General features: G+C 42.4%; 1 protein-coding gene across 1 annotated transcript in view; it reads right to left on the reverse strand.

Moving 5' to 3' along the window:
- Positions 1-799: 799 nt before the first annotated feature.
- ZEB1 (zinc finger E-box binding homeobox 1) overlaps positions 800-22,206 on the reverse strand; it is a 195,336-nt gene continuing 173,929 nt past the window's right edge. Inside the window, exons 5-7 of the mRNA XM_026652001.2 lie at positions 16,094-16,296; positions 3,142-3,247; positions 800-2,652 (exon numbers count right to left, since the gene is read on the reverse strand). Of these exons, the coding sequence (XP_026507786.2) occupies positions 800-2,652; positions 3,142-3,247; positions 16,094-16,296 (2,162 nt within the window). The remainder of the gene's footprint in view (positions 2,653-3,141; positions 3,248-16,093; positions 16,297-22,206) is intronic.

The following is a 22,206-nucleotide window of genomic DNA, read 5'->3' on the forward strand; positions in this document are numbered from 1 at the left end:
TAATATATAACAAACACACACATACTTTGTGTCAGTCCAAACCCAGGCTGACCAGTTTCCAACTGTACAGGAAAGAGTTTACATTAACTTCCATCACCTACTTACAAGGAATCAACCAAGAAAAGATCTTATCCCTTGCATGTTTTGTTTTTTTTATTCTTCTCTGTTCCTACCTTAATAATTTGTGTACAACTATCAGTGGGATCGACTCGGATCACACAGACATATCTTGAGGTAGAAACAGAGTAGAGTACATAAATAACACATGCAAGGGACAAGCACTTGCCCCATTTTCAATGAAAGTTTCCTTTTAATTTTGTTTAAAGTTCCATTATGGTACAGGAAGAGTTCAGTTACCCACCGGATCAAGATAATACTGGAGGGGAGCTGACAGGAAGGGCAAAATAGGAGGATAAAGATGTTCCGCGCAGTCTTTTTTGGGGGGGGGGGGGGGGGGGGGGGGGATAGGGCGCTAGCAAAGTATATGAGCCTGGTTACATTGTTTTTTAACCAAGGGTACTGGAATTCATAAGTAGATAATATATCTATTATTTAGATTGAAAACTGGTCCTGAAAATCTGACACAACTATTAGTTTCTGTGTGTTGCCCTACTGTGTACCAGCTTGGCTTCAAAGGAATAAATGTTACAATAACTTCCATCACCCACTTATTAGGATGCAACCAAAATAAATATTATCAACAATTTAAACACTATTTTAACCAATTCTGGCTTTTTTTCTTTTCCCATTAAAGTATTTCTTAGTTTGGTAAAAATAATGACCTGAATTATGCCACACCTCAACATATAGTACATACAAGAATACACACAGGCTTAGGTACCTGATTTCCATTAGGTTGGGTCTGTTTTGGCGGTGTTTCTTGAACTGCAGGGCTAACTGTAGTTGAATATGTATAAGCCACCCGTGGAATCAGAATGGTTTGCTTATTGGCAGCTAGAGCTCTTAAGCATGGAACACTGTTCTGGTCAGCAATGGCAACAATTGTAGGTAACTGGGCAGTGACTGTAGGTATAGCAATATTTATGGGGTTGGCACTTGGTGGGATTACATTTACAATAGGATCAGAGTCTGTAATACTGCTGTCCTTTTGTGGTTCTTTTTTTGCACAAGTCAAGTTCAAAGGTTCTTCTTGGACAGAATAAACACTGTTCTGGTAAACACTAGTTATGGTAGATCTTTCCAATATTTCTCCATGTTGCTTTGGTAGTGAAAGGTCAAGAGGTTCTATTTGTGGCTCTTCTGGTACACCCTCTGTTGTGTACACATAACCCTGGGAATTTCTGGATGAAGAGAGGTTTAGTGGTGATGGGGATGGCGTATTACTTCGTGAACCATTCAGGGTCAATCCCACTGATAAAGTCTGAGACTTAATTATCTTGAGGGAGTTTTGTGAATCACTTGTGTTGTCGTGGGGTTCACTTGGATTTGTAGGTCCTGCTTGATTATCATTATCTGTAGGATTACTTAGTTTGCCCTGTTCAGGAGAAGATGGTCCAGAAGACTGTACAGAAATTTGCCCAGCTTGCATTTTTTCAAACCACTTTTTTACCACATCCAGTGGTAGGTTTACTGAATCAGCAATTTTTGAGAGCTCTTCTGCACTTGGTTGTGCATTTAATGCATAATATGCTTTTAGAAGAGATAAAAGATTTTTTAAAGGTGGCTGACCAGGAGATAAGTTGCTCTCCCCTGTTTCTGATAGAACAGGGGATTCAGACTTCTCAGCTTCTGTTTCACTGAGCTGAGGAAGCTGAGTGGGATTTTTTGGGTCATAGTGCTTTAATTCTTGAAGTGCATTAAGATCTCCTGGACAGTCATCACAAAGAAGGCAAGTGCTATCATTGGTCTCTCCTTCAAAGTTCTTATCTTTCTCAGACTTCACTGTAAGATCTTCTGGTAATTTTTCACTTTTGCAACTGTTTGTGGGAACAGAATTTTCTTTTTTCAGATTTTGTGGAACAACCTGAAGTTGACTAGGTTGCTCCAAACTGTAATTGATGATAATTTTGGTTGTCCCATCTTGATCAACCAAAGGAAGACTGATAGCTGAAATGAGGGAATGACCAGCTTGTTGTATGGATGCAGTGTTGATTGTTTCTTGTTCTTTGGATGCAAGATTAGTATGACTGTTTTCCAATACTTGCCTTATTACATTACCATCTACTGCCACTTTAAGTACATTTTGAATGTCACTTAAGTTGATGCTTATGGGAGATACCAGACCTACTGTTGGTAGAACAACAGCTTGTACCACACCCTGAGGAGAACTGGTTGCCTGTAATTGGCTACCACCACTAAAAACCCCATTTTGCAAAGGGGTTGAACAGTTGATTCCTGAAGCAACAACTATGGGCTTGAATTCATAATCCACAGGTTCAGTTTTAATTTGGTTAATGGGAAGTTGTTCTTGTAAGGGCTTGTTTTCTATCTTTTGCCGTATCTGTGGTCTCGCTGGGATACCTGGTGATGAGGAAAGGGAAGGGGAGGAGCACTGAGACGTCTTGAGCCCTGACCGAGCTCGACCATTCACAGGCATCAAACCAATACATTTCTTGCTGCTTATGTGTGAGCTATATGAACCAGAATGGGAAAAACGCTTCTTGCAGTTTGGGCACTCATATGGCTTCTCTCCTAAACAAAGATAAATGAGAGTCGATTAGGTTATGGTGCATCTCCATCATACTAAAGTAATAGGAAAACAATATCTCTCCTCTCAAATGGTCACAGACATGACTTTGACAACAAACACTTTATAAAGAGGTCAAGGCAAAGGCTGTCCACTTTCTAAAATTAAAAATTGTACACATACACATAACATGAATAAAACATCCCCAAATTCCTTCTGACTATCTTTGCTTTTACACATGCCAGAACTCTAACACTACAGCTGAAGTTTTGCTTAATTGTCTCAGCTTAAAGCCACTTTTGCAAAGCCTCTTGAGTTGCACTGGGAGCACCTTGGGCACAGCTGAGTACTTGGGCCAGAATTTACAGTATCTCCAAGAACAAAATATAAACTTTATATTTTAAACTTATAGTTACAAAAGTGTTTTCATGCCAAAGTCATACAGAGTACACTTGATAATATGCATTATGTATATCAAGACTTGGAATATTTACCACTGTGGATTCGTAGATGCTCCTTTAGGTGATGTTTGTATTTGAAAGCTTTTCCACATTCAGTGCACTTGAATTTTCGATTACCACTGGACTGAGTCACATGTCTCTGTAAGAGAAAATCTGAAATTCATTCAGAGTACAAAGGAGTTCAAATTTAATGAAAAAACAGCATAAGGAAAATTTCAAATTTCAGCACCGAAGTAATTCAAAACTGAATACAGTCAGTCATCATTTTGAGGGATTGAGGGTTGTATGAGTTACTTATAAAAAAGAAACAGATCAGTGGTCAGGTTAGAAAACGGAGCCATATAAATAATTGGTGTAAATTTGGTACTGTTAAAAAAATACATTGCTCTCTATCCTAATTTTACTTAAGGGGAATATGGCCAGGTTACGTGCCTAAGAAATTTAGTAAGATATTCCCTTTTCTGTTTGTAAAAATCATCCAATGGATATGGAATACAAGAAAGAAACATTAAAGCATTTAGAGACAGTTTAAAATTTAATCGGTTGACTTGATTTTTCCATTTACATGCTTCCAGCTCTTACTGTTGGCCTTAGATTCTTTATGTAATGGCACCACAGGATTGCTGAAGAGAAGATGTTTCAGTAACAACAAAGGCACTCTCAGTCACAGTTTATTCTCAAAAGAAATGCAAAAAATTTACATTAAAATATGCAATATAATAAATGGATTCCTCAAACACCTAATATTTGTTAACAATTGTGATGAAGTCACTTAGCTATCTTTTTGTTATGTCTTGTGAGAACATTTATTATGAATTTGAAGTATTTTAACCATTTCAGCCTTATTTACATTACAATTCTTTTAAAGTAGCATAGGCCAAGAAAGATAAGTTTAAATAAATACACCTTTGTTTTAGTATAAATAGTTTATATGTACAAATGTATATATTTAAACACTGACCAAGTATATTATTTTTGAAAGTATAGTCAGAGCTGTTTAATTCACAATATAGAGGCGAGAGAGAAAGGAAAATTTACTGCTAGAGCAAACTGAGTTAGTTTATTATATAAAAAAATATTTGCAACAAACTTAATTTTAAATGAAGTTGTCTATGAAAAACGAGACCACTGATGCTCTACCACAGGGGTGGGGGAACTTTTTGGCCCGAGGGCCACATCAGGGTATGGAAATTGTATGGTGGGCCATGAATGCTCACAAAATTGGGGTTGGGCTGCAGGAGGTGGTGAGGTGTCTGGCTGGGGGTGCGGGCTCTGGAGTGGGGCCAGAAATGAGGAGTTCAGGGTGCGGGAGGGGGTTCTGGGCTGGGGCAGGGGTGTGGGGAGCATGTGGGCTCTGGGGGATGAGGGATTTGGGGTATAGGAGGGTGCTCCAGGCTGGGACCAAGGGGTTAGGAGGGCAGGAGGGGGATCGGGGCTGGGGCAGGGGGTTGGGGCACGGGGGATGAGGGCTCTGGCTGGGGGTCTGGGGTGGGGCCAGAAAAAAGGAGTTCACGGTGTGGGATGAGTCTCTGGGGTGGGACAGAGGGTTGGGGTGCGGGAGAGGGATCACGGCTGGGGCAGGGGGTTGGGGCACGGGAGGCAGTCAGGGGTGCAGGCTCTGGGTGGCATTTACTTTAAGCAGCTCCTGGAAGCAGCGGCATGTCTCCCCTCCGGCTCCTATGCGGAGGTGCGGCCAGGTGGCTCTGCGCGCTGCCCCGTCCGCAGGTGCTGCCCCTGCAGCTCCCATTAGCCGCAGTTCTCGGCCAATGGTAGCTGCGGGGGCGGCGCTTGGGGCGGGGGCAGCATGCGGAGCCCCCTGGCTGTCCCTAAACGTAGGAGCCGGAGGGGGGACATGCTGCTGCTTCCATGAGCCTCAGCACACACGTGTGGAGCGGCCTGGCTGGAGCGCGGGAGCAGGGCAAGCCCCAGATCCCGCTCCCCAGCGGGAGCTCGAGGGCCGGATATGGCCGCGGGCTGTAGTTTGCTCACCCCTGCTCTACCACCATTCGGATGCAGCTGTATGTTTTGCTAGCAACTGTACAAGATATTCTATTTGAGGCTCCACAATACTATTTTACACTTTATTGTTTCTCTGCCCTCGATTCTTTGCAAATACTGGCACTTTAGCTTTTAAGAAGGATGTGGAAATGCTGGAAAGAGTTCAAAGGAGAGGCACAAAAATGATCTAGAGGCTGGAAAACAAGCCTCACAATGTGAAGCTTAAGGTGCTCAACTTCCTCAGCTTATTGAAGAGAAATATGAGAGGTGATTTGATTACTGTATATAGTTACTTACAAATAGTAAAGGATAGTGCTGGGCTTTTCAATTTTGTTGATAAAGGGACATCAAAATCCAATGGCTGAAAATGAAAGTTGGACAAATTCAACTTTGAGATAAGATGCAATTTCCTAGCAGCGAGGTAAACATTGGAACTGTTTACCTGGGGAGGTATTGGACTCACCACTGCTTGGAATCTTTAAATTAAGATTAGGTATTTTCTCTAGCCTGTGTGTGTGTAATAGGGGCCTTGGGGTCAGGCTGGATGGCTGTGGTAGTCCCATGCAGCCTTGGAATCTGTGAATCTATGAATCCTCATCTTCAAACCCTTCCTTCATGGGCCTTTAAGAGAGTGTGATTGCCTGCATTGCATTCGGCAGGCTCATAGCATTTGTAGTTCTGTATCATGATAATGGCTATAACATATTTTAATCTCATGCTTCAGGGCTTCAGCTGGTCGCCTGTGGCCTCAGTCCCATTAAGAATAGCAGCTGTTTTGAAAAAGGGAAGTTCTTTGTGGAATCCTCTGTAGAAGAAGAAATTGTTACTTACTGTAACTGTGGTTCTTTGAGATGTGATGCAGACATGTATTCCAAGTAAAGGTGTGTGCCCGCCCCATGTGTCAGAGCCAGAGCCTCTTGCTTAGCAGTACCTGTAGAGGGGTGGTGCTCCTGCCTCGTGCCTGTAGCCCCTCCCCTGGCTATATGAAGGGCCAGAGGCTGGGTCATGGAATACACATGTGAAACATCTCGAAGAACCATAGTAAGTAACCGTAAGTAACCGCTGTTTCTTCTTCGAGTAGATGCAGATGTGTATTCCAAGTAGATGACTAGCGAGCAGTACCCCCATTTGGAGGCAGGGCTTGAAGTCTACCTAAGGATTGCAGGACCATTCTTTTGGCATTAGCGTCCGCTCTGGAAGAAGCAGTGATTGTGTAATGGTCGAATATAGGGATGCCCCATGTTGCAAACACCATCTGAAGGACCTCTGACTTTAGGGACCACTTGTGGCTTGGGGAGAAAATCCTGCTGAAATGATCCGCAAGACAATTTGGACCCCTGGTAAGTAGACAGCTATCAGAGTGATGTCCTCTTTGATATAGAACTGCCACAGACTGACTGCCTCCAGGCAGAGTGCTCTGGAGCGAGTTCCCCCTTGTGTCTTCACATAGGACATTACAGTGGTATGGCCCATGAGTGTGTGAACCACTGAATGCCTATTCGGTCCCGGAAGGCATGTGTAGGATGTATATTTTTGGTGCTGGCACATGGGAAAAGATGCCTGCTTGTCTGGTAAGGAAAGAAAACAGCCAAGTAAAAAGCTGAGCCAGCAATGTGATCAGGTGAAAAGCCGAGCCAGCAATCCAATCAGGTAAATAACTGAGTTAGCAAACCAGTCTTAGTGCTAGGCAGAAAAAGTGTTGAATACGTGGAGATTGAGGATTGGCCTGATCCCATCCTTGGATTTTGGTATCAGGAAATACTGGAAGTAGAACCCAGCACTGCGGGGTTCTCACAGAACCTCCTCCACCCCTCCCAGAGGGCTGACCTGTTCAAAGAGCAGTATCTCGTGAGAAGGATGGGCGGGGGGGGGAAATAGGGGTTTGGAGAGGAATTGTATGGTGTAGCCCAGCTGAAAGTGTCTAGGATCCAGCTGTTGGACATTATCGATACCCAGGCACTGTAAAAGTGAGCCAGCCTGTCCCCAAAGGAACAGGGGGATGATGAGAAAGGAAGAACAACTGGAACAATGTTCTGGCCTAACGAGTCAAAATGGGTCTTTAGCAGGTGCTGAAGGAAGATGCACAGAGTGGCCAGGCCCCGAGCTTGAGTGCTTCCTCTTGACTGTTTCCCATTTTCCTGGGGTAGTCTCGCTGTCTTTGGGGGAAGGGCTGCAAAAGGGGCATTGCAGCCCGTATCACTGCTGTTCCTGCGCACCATAATGGCGTCTCTGTGCGTGTCTTGTATACACCCCCAGGGACCTTAAGGTGGCCCTCAAATCCTTGAAGGAATACAGGGTTTCATCAGTCTTATCCGAAAACAAGGGTTGGCCATTGAACGGCAAGTCCTCAGTTGCTTGCTGGACAGCCAATATAATCCCAGAGATCTGAAACCAGGACGCTCTCCTCATAGTAACTGTGGAGGCCATAGCCCTGGACGAAGTGTCCGCTACCTCAAGTGCAGACTGCAATAATGTTTTTGCCACGAAACTGCCCTCAGTGACAAACACAAAATTCATCCCAGGAGGCCTTGGGCAAACTGTTCCTCAAACTTGGCCAAAACCAACTAATTGAGGAAGTCATATTTGGCCAGCAGGGCTTGCTGGTTCGCAATCCTCATCTGACATGACTATGAGGTGTATATCTTCCTGCCTAAAAGATCTAGGCGCTTCAAGTCTCTGTCTTTGGGGAAGGACTTGAATCTGCCCTGCCAGGCGCTGTCATTCACTGCTGTGACTACCAGGAGTTTGGGGCCAGATGGGACTAAAATCCCCTGTATCCCTGTACTGGAACAAAATAGCGCTTCTCCAAGCACTTGGCCGCTAGTAGTACTCCAAAGAGCACTCGCAGGCTTGAGAAGCACCTCATTAATCAGAAGGGCCACTCTCCCAGGGACAGAGGGTTGGAGAACGTTGGAGAGTTTATGGATATTCTCCTGAAGAAACTCCGCCTGAATACCCAGGGGAGCCTCAGCTGCTGCTGCTGCCACCACTGAGGGAATGCTGTGTGCCAGGCTCCCGCTCCCCCCTCCATTCTCCTATCCCTTTCTCTTCCCCATCCCCTTCCCCCTGCCACAGCTCTTCTTTCTTCTCTCACTCCCACAACCCCCTTCCCTATCCTATCCCCACTGCTTCTTCCACACTTCCTTCACACCCCTTGCCCTGCCCCACTGCAGGCACTCACCACTCTACAGAAAACTGCCCAGCACACATAGAAGGGGAAGTTGACTGGCACTAGGACACAGGAGGAAGCATCCAGCTGCTGAGGCAGGAACCTAAATGGCCACCTTCTCTCACCGTGGCAGCTCTGTGCCTGCAGAAATGGGGGGAGTAGTGGCACATGCCAGGGCCGGCCCACAACATTTTGAATCCTGAGGCGGGAGCTCAAATGACGCCCCCATGCTCCCTCGCTTGGGCCAAAACTTTGAAAGGTCTCAATTCTGCCTTCTTCCTGTTCTTCTCCTCTCATGGTACTGCTCTGCTACCTACCCCAATAAAGGAGAGCTAACAAATTAAAATGCCTTGTTCAAAAACTATAAGTAACACTTAACTTTCAAACACCTGAACAGCAAATGTAACTTTTTTTGTCTGCCTAGTCAACACTGGCATTTTTATCTGTTTGAATAATCAAAGTGGTGCTTTCCGTGCCTTCTTGGGTGCAAAGATTTCAACTGCTTCCTGTAGGTCCACGGTCCTGAAATGTATCTTGAAAGGGCTTTCAGTTCATCACCTAAATCACTCGCATCGATATCGTGCATGTCATCATGTGTCAACACTGTCTCTAGTGCCCTGCATCGCTGGTGTAGGTCTTCTTCAGGTATAGTGAGGAGTTTGGGAATATCATACAACATCCCAAAAATACTGCTGTGTTCCTTAAGCTGCATGAAATGTTCTTCAGCTGACTGTATTGCACAGTCTAGCACCTGGTTAAAGAATTCAACTTTGAATTGTTGTTTGGGGTCTCTTATGGGATTATCCCGTGCCTTGTAATCAAAATGTCTTCTTCTTCGGTGACTCTTGTATTCTTGAATGGGTGGGAAAATAGCTTCAGTGTGAAATTCCTCTGCCAACTTCTGAGCACTCTTCAGAACGTTTTGAAGTCCCTCATCTGACCAGTAAGACTGTAGGTATGACTTTGCTTTGTCCAGTTGTTCCATTGCTCCAGATATATTAAGATCAACATCTTGGAGTTTCTTGCTTATATCATTTATTTCAAACAGTATGTCATGCCACAACACTAAGTCACACAGAAATTTGAAGTTACGTATGTTTCTGGTGATTCCATTTCCTTCTGCCACTGTTCTCCCACAAACAGTTTCTGTCATAGCATTATCCTCCATAATGGCAACTATGGCATCATCTATCTTCCCAATTTGGTATTTGATAGGCTTTATCGCCTCCACTCGGCTTTCCCATCGTGTGGCACTCAGTGGTTTCTGTGTCAAAGAGGATGTTCCCAGATGTTGCTTCAAAATTTGCCATTGATGAGTTGATGCAGAGAAAAATACATAGATGCTTTGAATTACATTAAAAAATTCAGCAGCCTCACTAGAAGCTGATGCTGCATCACTGACCACCAAGTTCAATGAATGAGAACAGCATGGGACAAAAAAAGCTCGAGGGTTTAACTCTTGGATCTGTGTCTGCACTCCTCTGTTCTTTCCTCTCATGTTGGCACCATTATCGTAGCCCTGACCTCTCATGTCAGCTATCGCAATTCCCATATCTTCCAGCTTTTTAAGAAGCACATTTGTCATACCAGCTCCTGTAGTGTCAACAAATTCTAGAAAATGCTCTCTGACAATCATCATTGCAGGGACATTTTCACCAGGTTCTGTTGTTGTTACAAAACGCACCATTAAAGTCATTTGTTCCGTATGGCTGATATCAGGTATTCAGTAAAGAGACTCTGATGCAATCTTCTCTTGATGCTGATCATCTATGGTGGCCTTTAACCTTAGTCTCATCTCAAGCTCTTTCCACCTATGGAATGTTCTCTGGTGATTTGCTGCCTTCTCATGGCATGTCAGATTTCTAGCCAGATTTTTCCAGTCCTTTGTTCCTGCAGAATCCAATTTGGCTGGAACATTAGACTGGAAAAGTTTGCAACAAAAACAGTATGCAGCATTCTGGGTTTTTGAGTACATAAGCCATGGCCTCTCCACTTTGTCACCATTGGGGATTTCACGCCAGTAATGTGTTGGATGGAAACTTCTATTTTCATTGTCTTTGGGGAACATGAAGTTTTTCACTTGCTGTGGCCCATGCAGTACAAGGAAGACCCTCAGGCTACTGCTCAAGTGGGTCCACAGTCCTGGATCATCTAGACTTAAGGAACTAACCTCAGCAGCAGCTGTTTCTTGTGCCTCCACCACACTCTTCTCTGATCTACACTTTTCTTCAGGAATGTGCATGGTTACATCCATTTGAGATGGAGATATGGATGCTGCAGTAGCTGCCAGGTCACCTGCACTCTGACCAACTGGAAGATCAGGCATCTCCTCACCACTCACATCCTCACTGGGGCCGGAAGGCTCACCGTGAACATTTGTGTCTATGTATCTCAGGAGAGCTCCTTCTTGCTTAGATAGAAAAGCTTCCTTTGCTTTCTTTCTTTTTCTGAATGCTGCCCCAGAGGGGCGTTTTCTTCTTTCACTCATGACAGCTGTTCTGTGCCAGCTATAGTGGCTCTCAACACACAATTGAAGGGGACAAATAAGCAGGCTGGTAGCAGGGCTTGAGTGAGGCAAGATATCAGCGTCTTAAGAGCCTAACTGGCTCCTACTGCTTCAGTTGATTGCCTGTTCTCCTCAAATCGGTTCAGGGAAGCAGCAGGAAAGAGGAAGCTCCCTGAGAAGCTGGTGTTAATCAGTCCAGGCTCCTGGGGGTGCTAGAGAGGTACATAAGAGGCTCCTCCCCCTCTCTCTCCCGGCAGTCCTGCTGCTTTCTGTTATTCCCTCTCAACTTTTCTCCTGCCTGCCTGTTATGTCTCTTGTGCCCTCCTTCCTCCAGCACAGCACTCCACCATCTAGAGCAGAGAGAATACATATGCACCAGCAGCAGACACAATTTTCTACACTCTGGGTCCTAGTGGCGCCCCCCGACAGTCTGGCACCTGAGGCAGCCGCCTCAGTTCACCTCATGGTAAGGCCAGCCCTGCACATGCCCCCCCCCCCAATACCTTGCCGTCCCACCCACTCCCACAGTGATTTACTTCTGCTCCGGGCAATGGAAACTAGGTGCCAGCACTGCTGGGGAGGGTCTATGACCACTCTTGCAGTTTCCCTTTCCTTCCCTGTCATTTTCTGCAGGGAAGCAAAGAAATCTGCGGAGCGACATGATTTCTGTGCCCACCCAGTGGCACAGAATTCCCCCAGGAGTATTTAATGTAATTGTGATGCTCTTATTAGCCATATAGATATCTAATTAATTTTTAACCCTGCTAAGCTTTTGGACAACATGATATTTTGCAGCACTGAAGTTAATCTATGTATTGTGTAAAAAAGTATTTCCTTCAATCATTTTTAAGTTTGATGCCTTTAATTTGAATGGGCTGTTCTTTTGTTCTTAACTTATGAGGAAGAGCAAACAGTAGCTCTCAATTTACCTTTCTCTACACTATTCTCTATTTTGTATCCTACCATGTTCCCTGTTTTCTCCTTTCTAAACAGTCTCAGGCCTGGTCTACACTGGGGGGGGGGGGAAATCTAAGTTATACAACTTCAGTTATGTGAATAACGTAGCTGAAGTCGACGTACTTAGATCGATTTACCATGGTGTCTTCACCACGGTGAGTCAACTGCTGCTGCTCCCCCGTCGACTCTGCCTGCGCCTCTCGCCAAGCTGGAGTACAGGAGTTGACGGGAGAGCGCTCGGGGATCAATCGTTGCCCGCCAATCCGGCCGGTAGTGAAGACGTACCCTTAGTCTTTTCAATCTCTCCTCATGTGGAAGCTTTTCCATGCATTTTAGTCATCCAGTTCTTGACCCCTTTTTATTTTTGAGGTGAAGTAATCATAACTGAACACAGTATTCAAGGTAAGGATATGCAGTCAATTTATATAATGGCAGTATAATATCCTCAGTATTATTTCCTGTCCCATATACAGTAGAACCTCAGAGTTACAAAAACCTCGGGAATGGAGGTTGTTCCTACTCTGAAATGTTTGTAACACTGAACAAAACGTTATGGTTCTTTCAAAAGTTTACAACTGAACACTGACTTAATGCAGCTTAGAAACTTTACTATGCAGAAGAAAAATTCTGCTTTTAACCATCTTAATTTAAATGAAACAAGCACCGAAACAGTTTCCTTACTTGTCAAATCTTTATTTTTAAAAACTTTTCCTTTATTTTTCTAGTAGTTTACATTTAACACAGTACAGTACTGTATTTGCTTTTTTTTTTTTGGTCTCTGCTGCTGCTGCCTGATTGTGTACTTCCGGTTCCAAATGAGGTGTGTGGCTAACCGTTCAGTTTGTAACTCTGGTGTTCATGACTCTGAGGTTCTACTGTACATCCTAACATTTTGTTTGTTTTTTTGACCATTGCTGTGCATGGAGAAGATATGGTAATTGATCTCTCCACAGTGATACCCAGGCTTTTCTTGACAGAGCACCTAAATCATAGGATATTGTATGTGTTCCATGATTGGAAAACATAACCACTACAAACTACTTTCATTTCTGAGTCAAACAAGTTTTATTTATTCACAAAACTGTAACAGTAGCCCCAGGAGTCAAGAAACACAAAATGATCCAACCTTACAACAGCATGACTGTAATTCTATATGGATCACCAATGGAAAATGCTCAGGCAAATCCAAAAATAAAACTTACTGGGACAGAGATGAAATTGTTGCATATGATCGAATTCTTTACAAAGAGATTCTTTACCAGTCATAATATCACACAAAAAGAATCCGAAGAAGTGGGTTGTAGCCCACGAAAGCTTATGCTCTAATAAATTTGTTAGTCTCTAAGGTGCCACAAGTACTCCTGTTCTTTTTGCGGATACAGACTAACACGGCTGCTACTCTGAAAAAAATATCACACAAATAAGTCAGAAATGCTAAGAATAATCCATGCTGTCTCTGAGTATTGAAAACCGTAAGAACAGAGACTGAGACATCCTCCTCTGGTCAGCTATTAATTCAGACATAGAAGAAAAGTACCCAAAATGTGAAGTCTGCAATAAATGTGGGGAAAAGAATGTAAAAAGCCCTCTGAAATCACATAAGATTCCTGACTGAACTTGGTCCAAAGCTAGCACAGATCTGTTTGAAGTGAATGGAAAAGTTTGCCTCTTCTTGATAGACTACTACTGAGTTTTTATTTTAAATGAAGTTTGCACAACATGCCAAATAGCAATGTAATAGTCCAGATGAGTTAACAAGTGAAGGTCCATACTTCATGAATGGCTCATTTGAACAATTCTCTTTGATACTTTCAAGCACACCACATCAAGCTTTACCAATGCACTGCCAAATGGGTTAACAGAAAAGTCAGAATAAAAAACAAAGAACTCGATTAAAAAATGTTGGTGAATTCAAAGGATTGAAACATAGCTTTGTTGGAATATCACAAGTCTTCACAATGATTTCTTAGGACCAGGAGTTCAGAGACGCCTAGAGAAACGGTCAAAAACCTTAGTACCAACAACTAACAAGCTTCTTGAGCCAAAGACAAATTACTTCGAAGTAATTACAAAAGAGCTACCTAGAAAGTAGAATACAAGAAATAGTATGATAAGATTGACAAACAGTTATTCCTGCTGCAAGTGAAAGAGAATATTAGATTTCTTGGTACAATGGGGAAGTTCTAGAAGACTGGAAAAAAGTGAAAATTGTGCCCTATTTGAAAAGGGTAAACCAAATGACTAGGGTAATCACAGGCCAGTTAGCTTGACACTGATCCCAGACTAAAACTGTATAAAGATTTAAAGGATAGTAGCATAATTAACACCAATCAACATGGCTTTATGAAAAATATGTCTTGTCAACAAATTTTATATAGTTTTTTGATATTACAAGTTTAATTGATAAAAGTAACTGTTGACATAATATACTTAGATTTCTGCGTGGCATTTGACTTAGTACTGCATAACATTGTTAATCTTTATCACACTATACAAAAATCAATGTCAGCCATATTAAATGGATTAAAAACTTGTTAACAAATAGATTTCAAGAAGCAATTTTTTAATGGGGAAACTTATGGGGTGTTTCTAGGGGAGTTCCACAAGGGTCTGCTATTGACCCAATGCTATTCTATATCTTTATCAATGATCTGTAAGAAAACAAAATCATTGCTGGTAAAATTTGTAGATTTTGATTGAGTGATAAATAATGATGGGGACAAGTCAGTTACACAGACTGATGTGGATAGCTTGGTAAGGTGAACTCATTTTAATAACACATGTTTTAATTCAGCCAAATGAAAGGTCATACAAAGAACAAAGAACAAGGTCACACAAAGAACAAAGGCCACAGTTACAAGATAGGAATGTAATGACACTGAAAAGGCCTTAGGGGTAATGGTAGATAACCAACTGAACATGCGCTCCCAGTGCGAAGCTGTGGCTAAGTGGATTAACATGGTTCTTGGAGGCACAAGCAGGGGAATATCAAATAGTTGTACAGAGGTAATATTATCTTTGTATATGGCATTAATGAGACCATTACTGGAATACTGTGTCCAGTTCTGGTGTCCACACTTTAAAAATTGGAAAGCATTCAGAAAAGAGCTATAGTTATGATTTGAGAACTGAAAAATGATAGTAAGAGCCATGTAGCCGTATACTGATAGATTTACGCTACACACATTGAGCTTCTTATCGAAGACTTGATCATAGTCCACAAGTACCTACATGGATTTCTGAAGAGATTTCTGATAGCAGACAGCTCTTAAATCCAGCAAAAAAGGGTAAATTGAGATCCAATGGTTAGAAGCTGAAACTAGACAAATTCAGAAATAAGGTGCAATGTTTTAACAATAATGGTGATTAACCATTGGAACAACTTACCTAGAGACATGATGAATTTTCTGTGACTTAGTCTTTAAATTAAGAGTGGATAGATTTTAAAAAAATATACTCTAGCTCAAACAGAAGTTGTGGGCTTGATGCAGAAATGAATGGATGAGATTTTATGGCTTGTGTTATGCAGAAGGTCAGGGTAAAGGATCCTACTGGTCCCTTCTGGCTTTAAAAAAAAAATCTATGAATTAATGAAGTTCAAATGGAAAGTTACTTACAACCTGCCATAGTAACAGCTATGATCATACATCATAATCAATCCCGAGAGTCAGTCATACAAGAGGAATAGAGGAGCTGAGTAACCTGTTAGTCCCATTTATCTCAGCACGCATGTGAGATCTCAGCACCTTTCAGGATCAGAAAAACCCATTTAGAATAATTTTTGCCCTTTTTGTTGATTTTTCTAGTATTGCATCATTTTATTTATGTACAAACAATTATTTTCATTACTCAAATGTCCATAAAGAACCTACTTACAACCTATATTTCATAAAGTCAGTGATTCTTCCTGCAGTAAGAAAGCAAGAAAAATGCATTTGAAGATCCAAAATTATAAAATGATCTTTGTGAAAGAAAAAATGTCACTGGTTGAGTACAAAATTTGATATAATATCTGGTATAGTCACAAGGCTCAGGCATCAATAGCCAATTGGTACAGAATTCAAGAAAACACTATCTATAAGGCAATAAAACACTTCAAGAAATTCAAGTATTGAACATAAAGTGGCTAAAGACACCTCATTTGGGGCCTAATCCCACAGTGATTACCTACAGAAAAGTATGAATTTAATAGCAAGTTTGCCCAAGCAAAGACCGTAAGATCAGGACCTTAGCATGTAGGCAGTCTGGTATGGAAGTTACTCTTAGCTCTGCATTATTGCTAGCATAAATAAGTCTTAATAAATATTGTTACACGTATGATAACCAATATATAAATTAATAAAACTTCCACTTACTTGATCTCTTCCCGATTTATGTGATGTCATGTGGCGTTCAAGCTGTGTTCTATATGCAAATGTGTAACTGCATAATGAGCAACTAAAGTTATCCTCATTTTTTTCATGGCGATATTTAATGTGTTCCTTCAGAGAGGTAAAGCGTTTGTAACCTCTATCACAATATGGGCAGGTCAGCAGTTGGGAAAATGCATCTGGTGTTCCTGCAAAGGACAGACAATAAACCTTTATTTAGATAAAATGAAAGATCAAATATATTAATATGAATAAACATGTTGGGGATATATTTTCATGTAACTTCTATAATTTTCATGGAGGAATATACTTCAGAATAAGAATTCTTATTTCAGTTTTTCCTAGCATGTATTCACTCATTGCCTGTGGTACAAATGTCACTAATATGCAATGGAGGAAAGAGGGAAAAAGGCAGAAAACAAACAGGTTTGATTCTGATCTCACTTATACCCAGGTTCACATTGATGTCACTCTACTGACTTTGATGGAGTTACTTGTGCTTTTCACCAGCATAAAGTAAAATCAGAATTAGTCTCTCTATGACTAGGCAGGACTGTGTGTGAGAAGACATGTTTATGGTTTTATATGTAAGTACATATATTCAAGAACTCTTACATAGCTATCTAAACATAAGTATGTTATACAGAAAGTAACTTATGTATAACATTGTAAACATCCTGGCTGTTAATCTTCTCACATGTTTAACAATAAAAATGAAAATATTGTCTCAAAGGTCTCTTATTTTATTTTATTTTATTTTCAGATTAATAAAAAACCTGGTTTTAGGAATGCAGGATTTACCATATTGGATCAGACTATTGATCTATAAAGTGCAGTACCCTGTCTCTGGCAGTTCCAATCCTTCATGCTTCAGAGGAAATGGAAGGCAATTCCTGCCATCATACAATTATCCAACTGTGCAGAGCTATTGCAAGGGAGAGGGCAGAATTTCTATTTGAACCCCACTGATTATGATCTTATACCCTGAAGCACAAGATGTAAATTTGCATGGACTGTTATTTTAACTTGCATAACTACAAATATTAATACTCATAAAATTAGCCAATACCTTTGAAAGTACTTCTAAATTATATATCTTGATGACCTGTGGCAATTAATACCACAGGTTGCGTATATGCTCCATAAAGAAGCATTTCCTTTTGTTTGCTTGGAATTTACTGCCTTTCAATTTTATCGAGTATTCCATTGTTCTTGCACAGAGGGACAAAGAAAAGAGGAGACTTAGATCAATTTTCACTATATTCTTTGTAGTGTTGTGTCTCTCAACTAAGTCCCTTCTTAGTTTTTGCATTTTCAGTATAAGTAATGCTCATATTTGCAGGCATAGGTATAGTTTGACTTCTATATTGGGGGAGAGGGGCAGGGCCGGCTCCAACTTTTTTGCCACCCCAAAAAAAAAAAAAAAAAAAAAGGAGCACTGCCCCGCCGAAACAAAAACAACCCCCCCAACACCGCCCCGCCAAACAAAAACAACCCCCCGAACTCTGCCCTGCTGAAACAAACAAAAACCCGAGCGCCGCCCCGCCACCCGAAGATTGGCCACCCCTTACAAGGTGCCGCCCCAAGCACATGCTTGGTCGGCCAGTGCCTGGAGCCAGCCCGGGGGGGGGCAGCTCCAGTCAAGCCAACAGGGCAGCGTATGGGAGGGAGGGGACAAATTCCGTGCTTGCCCACGGGGGCTCCATTTCAGATTGGGGGGGGGGGGCGCAACTTTAACTGTGATTCAGGAGTCGGATTTGTCTTGCGTACCCGCAAGTTTTACCTTACTTAAAAACTACTTGCTTACAAAATCAGACATAAAAATACAGAAGTGTCACAGCAAACTATTACTGAAAAATTGCTTACTTTCTCATTTTCACCATATAATTATAAAATAAATCAATTGGAATATAAATATTGTACTTACATTTCAGTGTATAGAGCAGTAAAAACAAGTCATTGTCTGTATGAAATTTTAGTCTGGACTGATTTCCTAGTTCTTTTTATGTAGCATGTTGTAAAAATAGACAAATATCTAGATGACTTGCTGTACTCCTGGAAGACCTCGCCAAACCCCAGGGGTACACATACCCCTGGTTGTGAACCACTGACTTAGGCAACTGAAAACTCTCGTGTTATTTCTAAGCTATTATCTGCAAAATCTGACAGGAGCATTGTATCTAATTCCTATATCAAGAAAGAAAATTAAATAAATATTAAACCCACTGAGCTCTATGTTCTGACATCTTGTGCCAAGTCTCTTATGAGACACTGGTTAGGTTTAAAATTGTAATGCATATTCTTACTCAGATACTCTTACTAAAGTCAGAAGGGACCATCGTGATCATCTAGTCTGACTTCCTGCACACTGCAGGCCACAGAACCTCACGCACTAATAGACCCCTAAGCTTTGGCTGAGTTTCTGAAGTCCTGATATCATGATTTAAAGACTTCAAGTTACAGAGAATTCACCATTTACACTAGTTTAAACCTACAAGTTGCCCCATGCTGCAAAAGAAGGTAAAAAAAAAAAAAATGCACAGACTCTGCCAATATGACCCAGGGGAAAATTCCTTCCTGACCCCAATATGATGATCGGTTAGACCCTGAGAATGTGGGCAAGACCCACCAGGCAGATACCTGGGAAAGAATTCTCTGTAGTAACTCAGAGCCCTTTCCATCTAGTGTCCGGTCTCCAGCCATTAGGGATTTTTGCTACAGGCAGTCGCCAATGGGCCACATGCCATCGTAGGCAGTCTCACCATACCATCTCCTCCATAAACTTATCAAGCTCAGTCTTGAAGCTAGTTAGTTTTTTTACTCCCACTGCTCCCTTTGGGAGGCTGCTCCAGAACTTCACCCCTCTGATGGTTAGAAACTTTCACCTAATTTCAAGCCTAAACTTGTTGATGGCCAGTTTATATGTATTTGTTCTGGGTCCACATTGATGCTCAACTTAAATAACTCCTCTCCCTCGATGGCATTTATCCCTCTGATGTATTTATACAGAGCAATCATATCTCCTCTCAGCCTTATATTGGTTAGACTAAACAAGCCAAGCTCTTTAAATCATAAAATAGGTTTTCCATTCCTCAGATCATCCTAGTAGCCCTTCTCTACACCTGTTTCACGTTGAATTAATCTCTTTCTTAAACATGGGAGACCAGAATTGCACAAAATACACCAGAGGAGGTCTTATCAGTGCCTTGTATAATGATACTAACACTTCCCTGTCTCTACTGGAAATACCTCACCTGATACATCCTAGGACCGCATTAGCCTTTTTCACAGCTGCATCACATTGACGGCTCATAGTCATCCTGTGATTAACCAATACACCCAGTTCTGTCTCCTCCACTGTCACTTCCACCTGATAAATCCCCAGCTTATAGCAAAATTCTTGCTGTTAGTCCCTCAATTCATCACCTTGCACTTTGCACTATTAAATATCATTCCATTTCTATTACTCAAGTTTACAAGGTCATCTAGATCTTCTTGTATGATATTCCGGTCCTCCTCGGTATTGGCAATACCTCCCAACTTTATGCCATCTGCAAATTTTATTAGCACACTCTCACTTTTTGTGCCAACGTCAGTAATAAAAATGTTAAATAAAGTTGGTCCCAAGACTGATCCCTGAGGAACTCCACTAGTAACCTCCCTCTAGCCTGACAATTCACCTTTCAGTATGACCTATTGTAGTCTTCCCTTTAACCAGTTCCTTATCCACCTTTCAGTTCTCATATTAATCCCCAACTTCTCCAATTTAACTAGTAATTTCTCATGTGGAAGTATATCAAATACCTTACTGACATCCAGGTAGATTAGATCTACTGCATTTCCTTTGTATTTCAGTTCTCATATTAATCCCCATCTTCTCCAATTTCTCATGTGGAAGTGTATTAAATGACATCCAGGTAGATTAGATCTACTGCATTTCCTTTGTCTAAAAAGTCAGTTATCTTCTCAAAGAAAGGTATTAGTAACTTTGTTACTACCTCTTGAGTACAACTGAAACATTTGTAGAAAAAAATCTAGTTCCTTTCTATCATTTAGGCTACTTACTTTTTGCAGTTCACCAAGCTTGGAACAGATCATTTAACTTTAGGAAACATCCTAACAGCCCTTTCTTATCTCAATCACCTGTTAATCACTCTGTTTATAAACAAAATTCTGACTCCCTGCCTCAGGGGCACAAGCTGTTAGCAGTCTCCTGTCTCCTCTGCTGAACTCATGACATTGCACACTTAGGCTGCCTGCCTGAGGCTTGCAGTTTGGCAGGGCAATGCCCTCCCATGAGCCCCCTAAACTCCGCCTATGTTTGCACTCTAGCTATGTAAAACCTACTGTTTCTGGTACCCTACTGTGGATACTTTCAATCTCTTCTCTGCCTATCTTTTGGGTGGGGTCAGCAAAACTGAACACAATAGTAAAGGTGTGGCCATCCTATCATCATCTTTCTATAATGTCTATTTTCTGTCCCATTTATAATTCATTTTTAAGTGATGCAGAGTGATGTGGAAACGCACTCCACTCCAGTCTGAGTACCACTCAATGTGTATTACAGTATCTTGCACTTGTTTAATTTACATTTAGGGTGTAATATTTAAAAGGTTCACTGTGGCCTAACACTGCTTCCAGTGAAGTCAATGGCAAAATGGTAACAGAATAAATCAGGTGCATTTTAAAATCCCACCCTTACTCTTCCATCATGCTGCCTAATTCCCCAGTTTCACTGCATCCTTTTCAAGTGTCTGACAAGTTGCTTAGTTTTGTGTCACTGACAAGCAGAGGTGCTGACTCCATGGGTGCTCCAGCCTTGGAGTACCCACGGAAAAAAATTAGCAGGTGCTTAGCACCCACCGACAGCCAAGCTCTCTTCTCTCCCCCAGCACCTCCCGCCTGCCAGTGGCCCTGTTGATCAACTCCTCTTCCTCCCTCCCAGTGGCTCCTGCCCACCACGATCAGCTGTTCCACAGAGTGCAGGAGGTGCTAAGAGGAAGGGGGAGGAGCAGGGAAGGGGCACACTTGGGAGAGGTGGAGGAACTGGGCGGGAAGAGGTGAGGTGGGGTGGGGGCAGAGTGGGTACAGGAAGAGGCAGGGGTGAGGCCTTGGGGAAAAGGGTGGAATGAGGACAGAGCTTGGGGTGGAGTGGGGGCAGGGCCTTGGGGGAAAAGGGTAAAACATGACCATGAGATTTATATCAACTCCCTGGCCAATGAAGCAGAGGACAGCCTAAAGTACAACAATATGCCTCCTGTCTATGCATCACACTCCTGACTGGCAGCCATAAACAGCCTTTTAACAGCCCCATCACAAAACCAGGCAACTCACTCTGCTCTTCGATGGACAAGTCCTGGACAGAAGGAAAACACATTATGAAAGACACACTATGCACCTGCTGACGACTGTCCAAAGCCACGTGACCTGGCGAACCACATGGCTGCAGACACTGGGATGAAAAAACAGTTACTTACCTTTCTGTAACTGTTGTTCTTCGAGATGTGTTGCTCATGGCCATTCCATTCCAGGTATGCACATGCCCATGTGTGCGGTCATCATAGATTTTTGCCTTAGCATTATCTGTAGGGTCAGCAGAGGTGCCCCCTTGAGTGCCGTGCTCATGCGCTGGTATATCAGGCACCACCAACCCTACGCCCTCTCAGTTCCTTCTTGCCAGCAACTCCGACAGAGGGGCAGGAGGGCGGGTAATGAAATGGACATGAGCAACACATCTTGAAGAACAACAGTTACGAAAAGGTAGGTAACTGTTTTTTCTTCGAGTGCTTGCTCATATCGATTCCATTCTAGGTGACTCACAAGCAGTGCCAATAGAGGTGGACTCGGAGTTCAAGGTCTTGCAGGGTGTAACCTTGAGACACTATCTCCACCACACAACAGTCCGAGGTGACTCGCAACCAGGATGAATGGTAGGGATGAAGATGGTTGATGAAAGAACAGGGTGTATCCTGGGAGGTGACTGGGGCATCACTCCCGACTGCACCCTCCAAACGAATGCTTCTGGCCCCTTGGGTGCTTTGCTGGGCCAAGCTGCGCAGGTGAGACTGCCAAGGCCTTGGTGGCGGGTGACGATGGCC

The sequence above is a fragment of the Terrapene carolina genome, unplaced genomic scaffold (genome assembly GCF_002925995.2).
Source record: "Terrapene carolina triunguis isolate 2854851 unplaced genomic scaffold, T_m_triunguis-2.0 Scaffold111, whole genome shotgun sequence".
Classification (NCBI taxonomy): domain Eukaryota; kingdom Metazoa; phylum Chordata; order Testudines; family Emydidae; genus Terrapene; species Terrapene triunguis.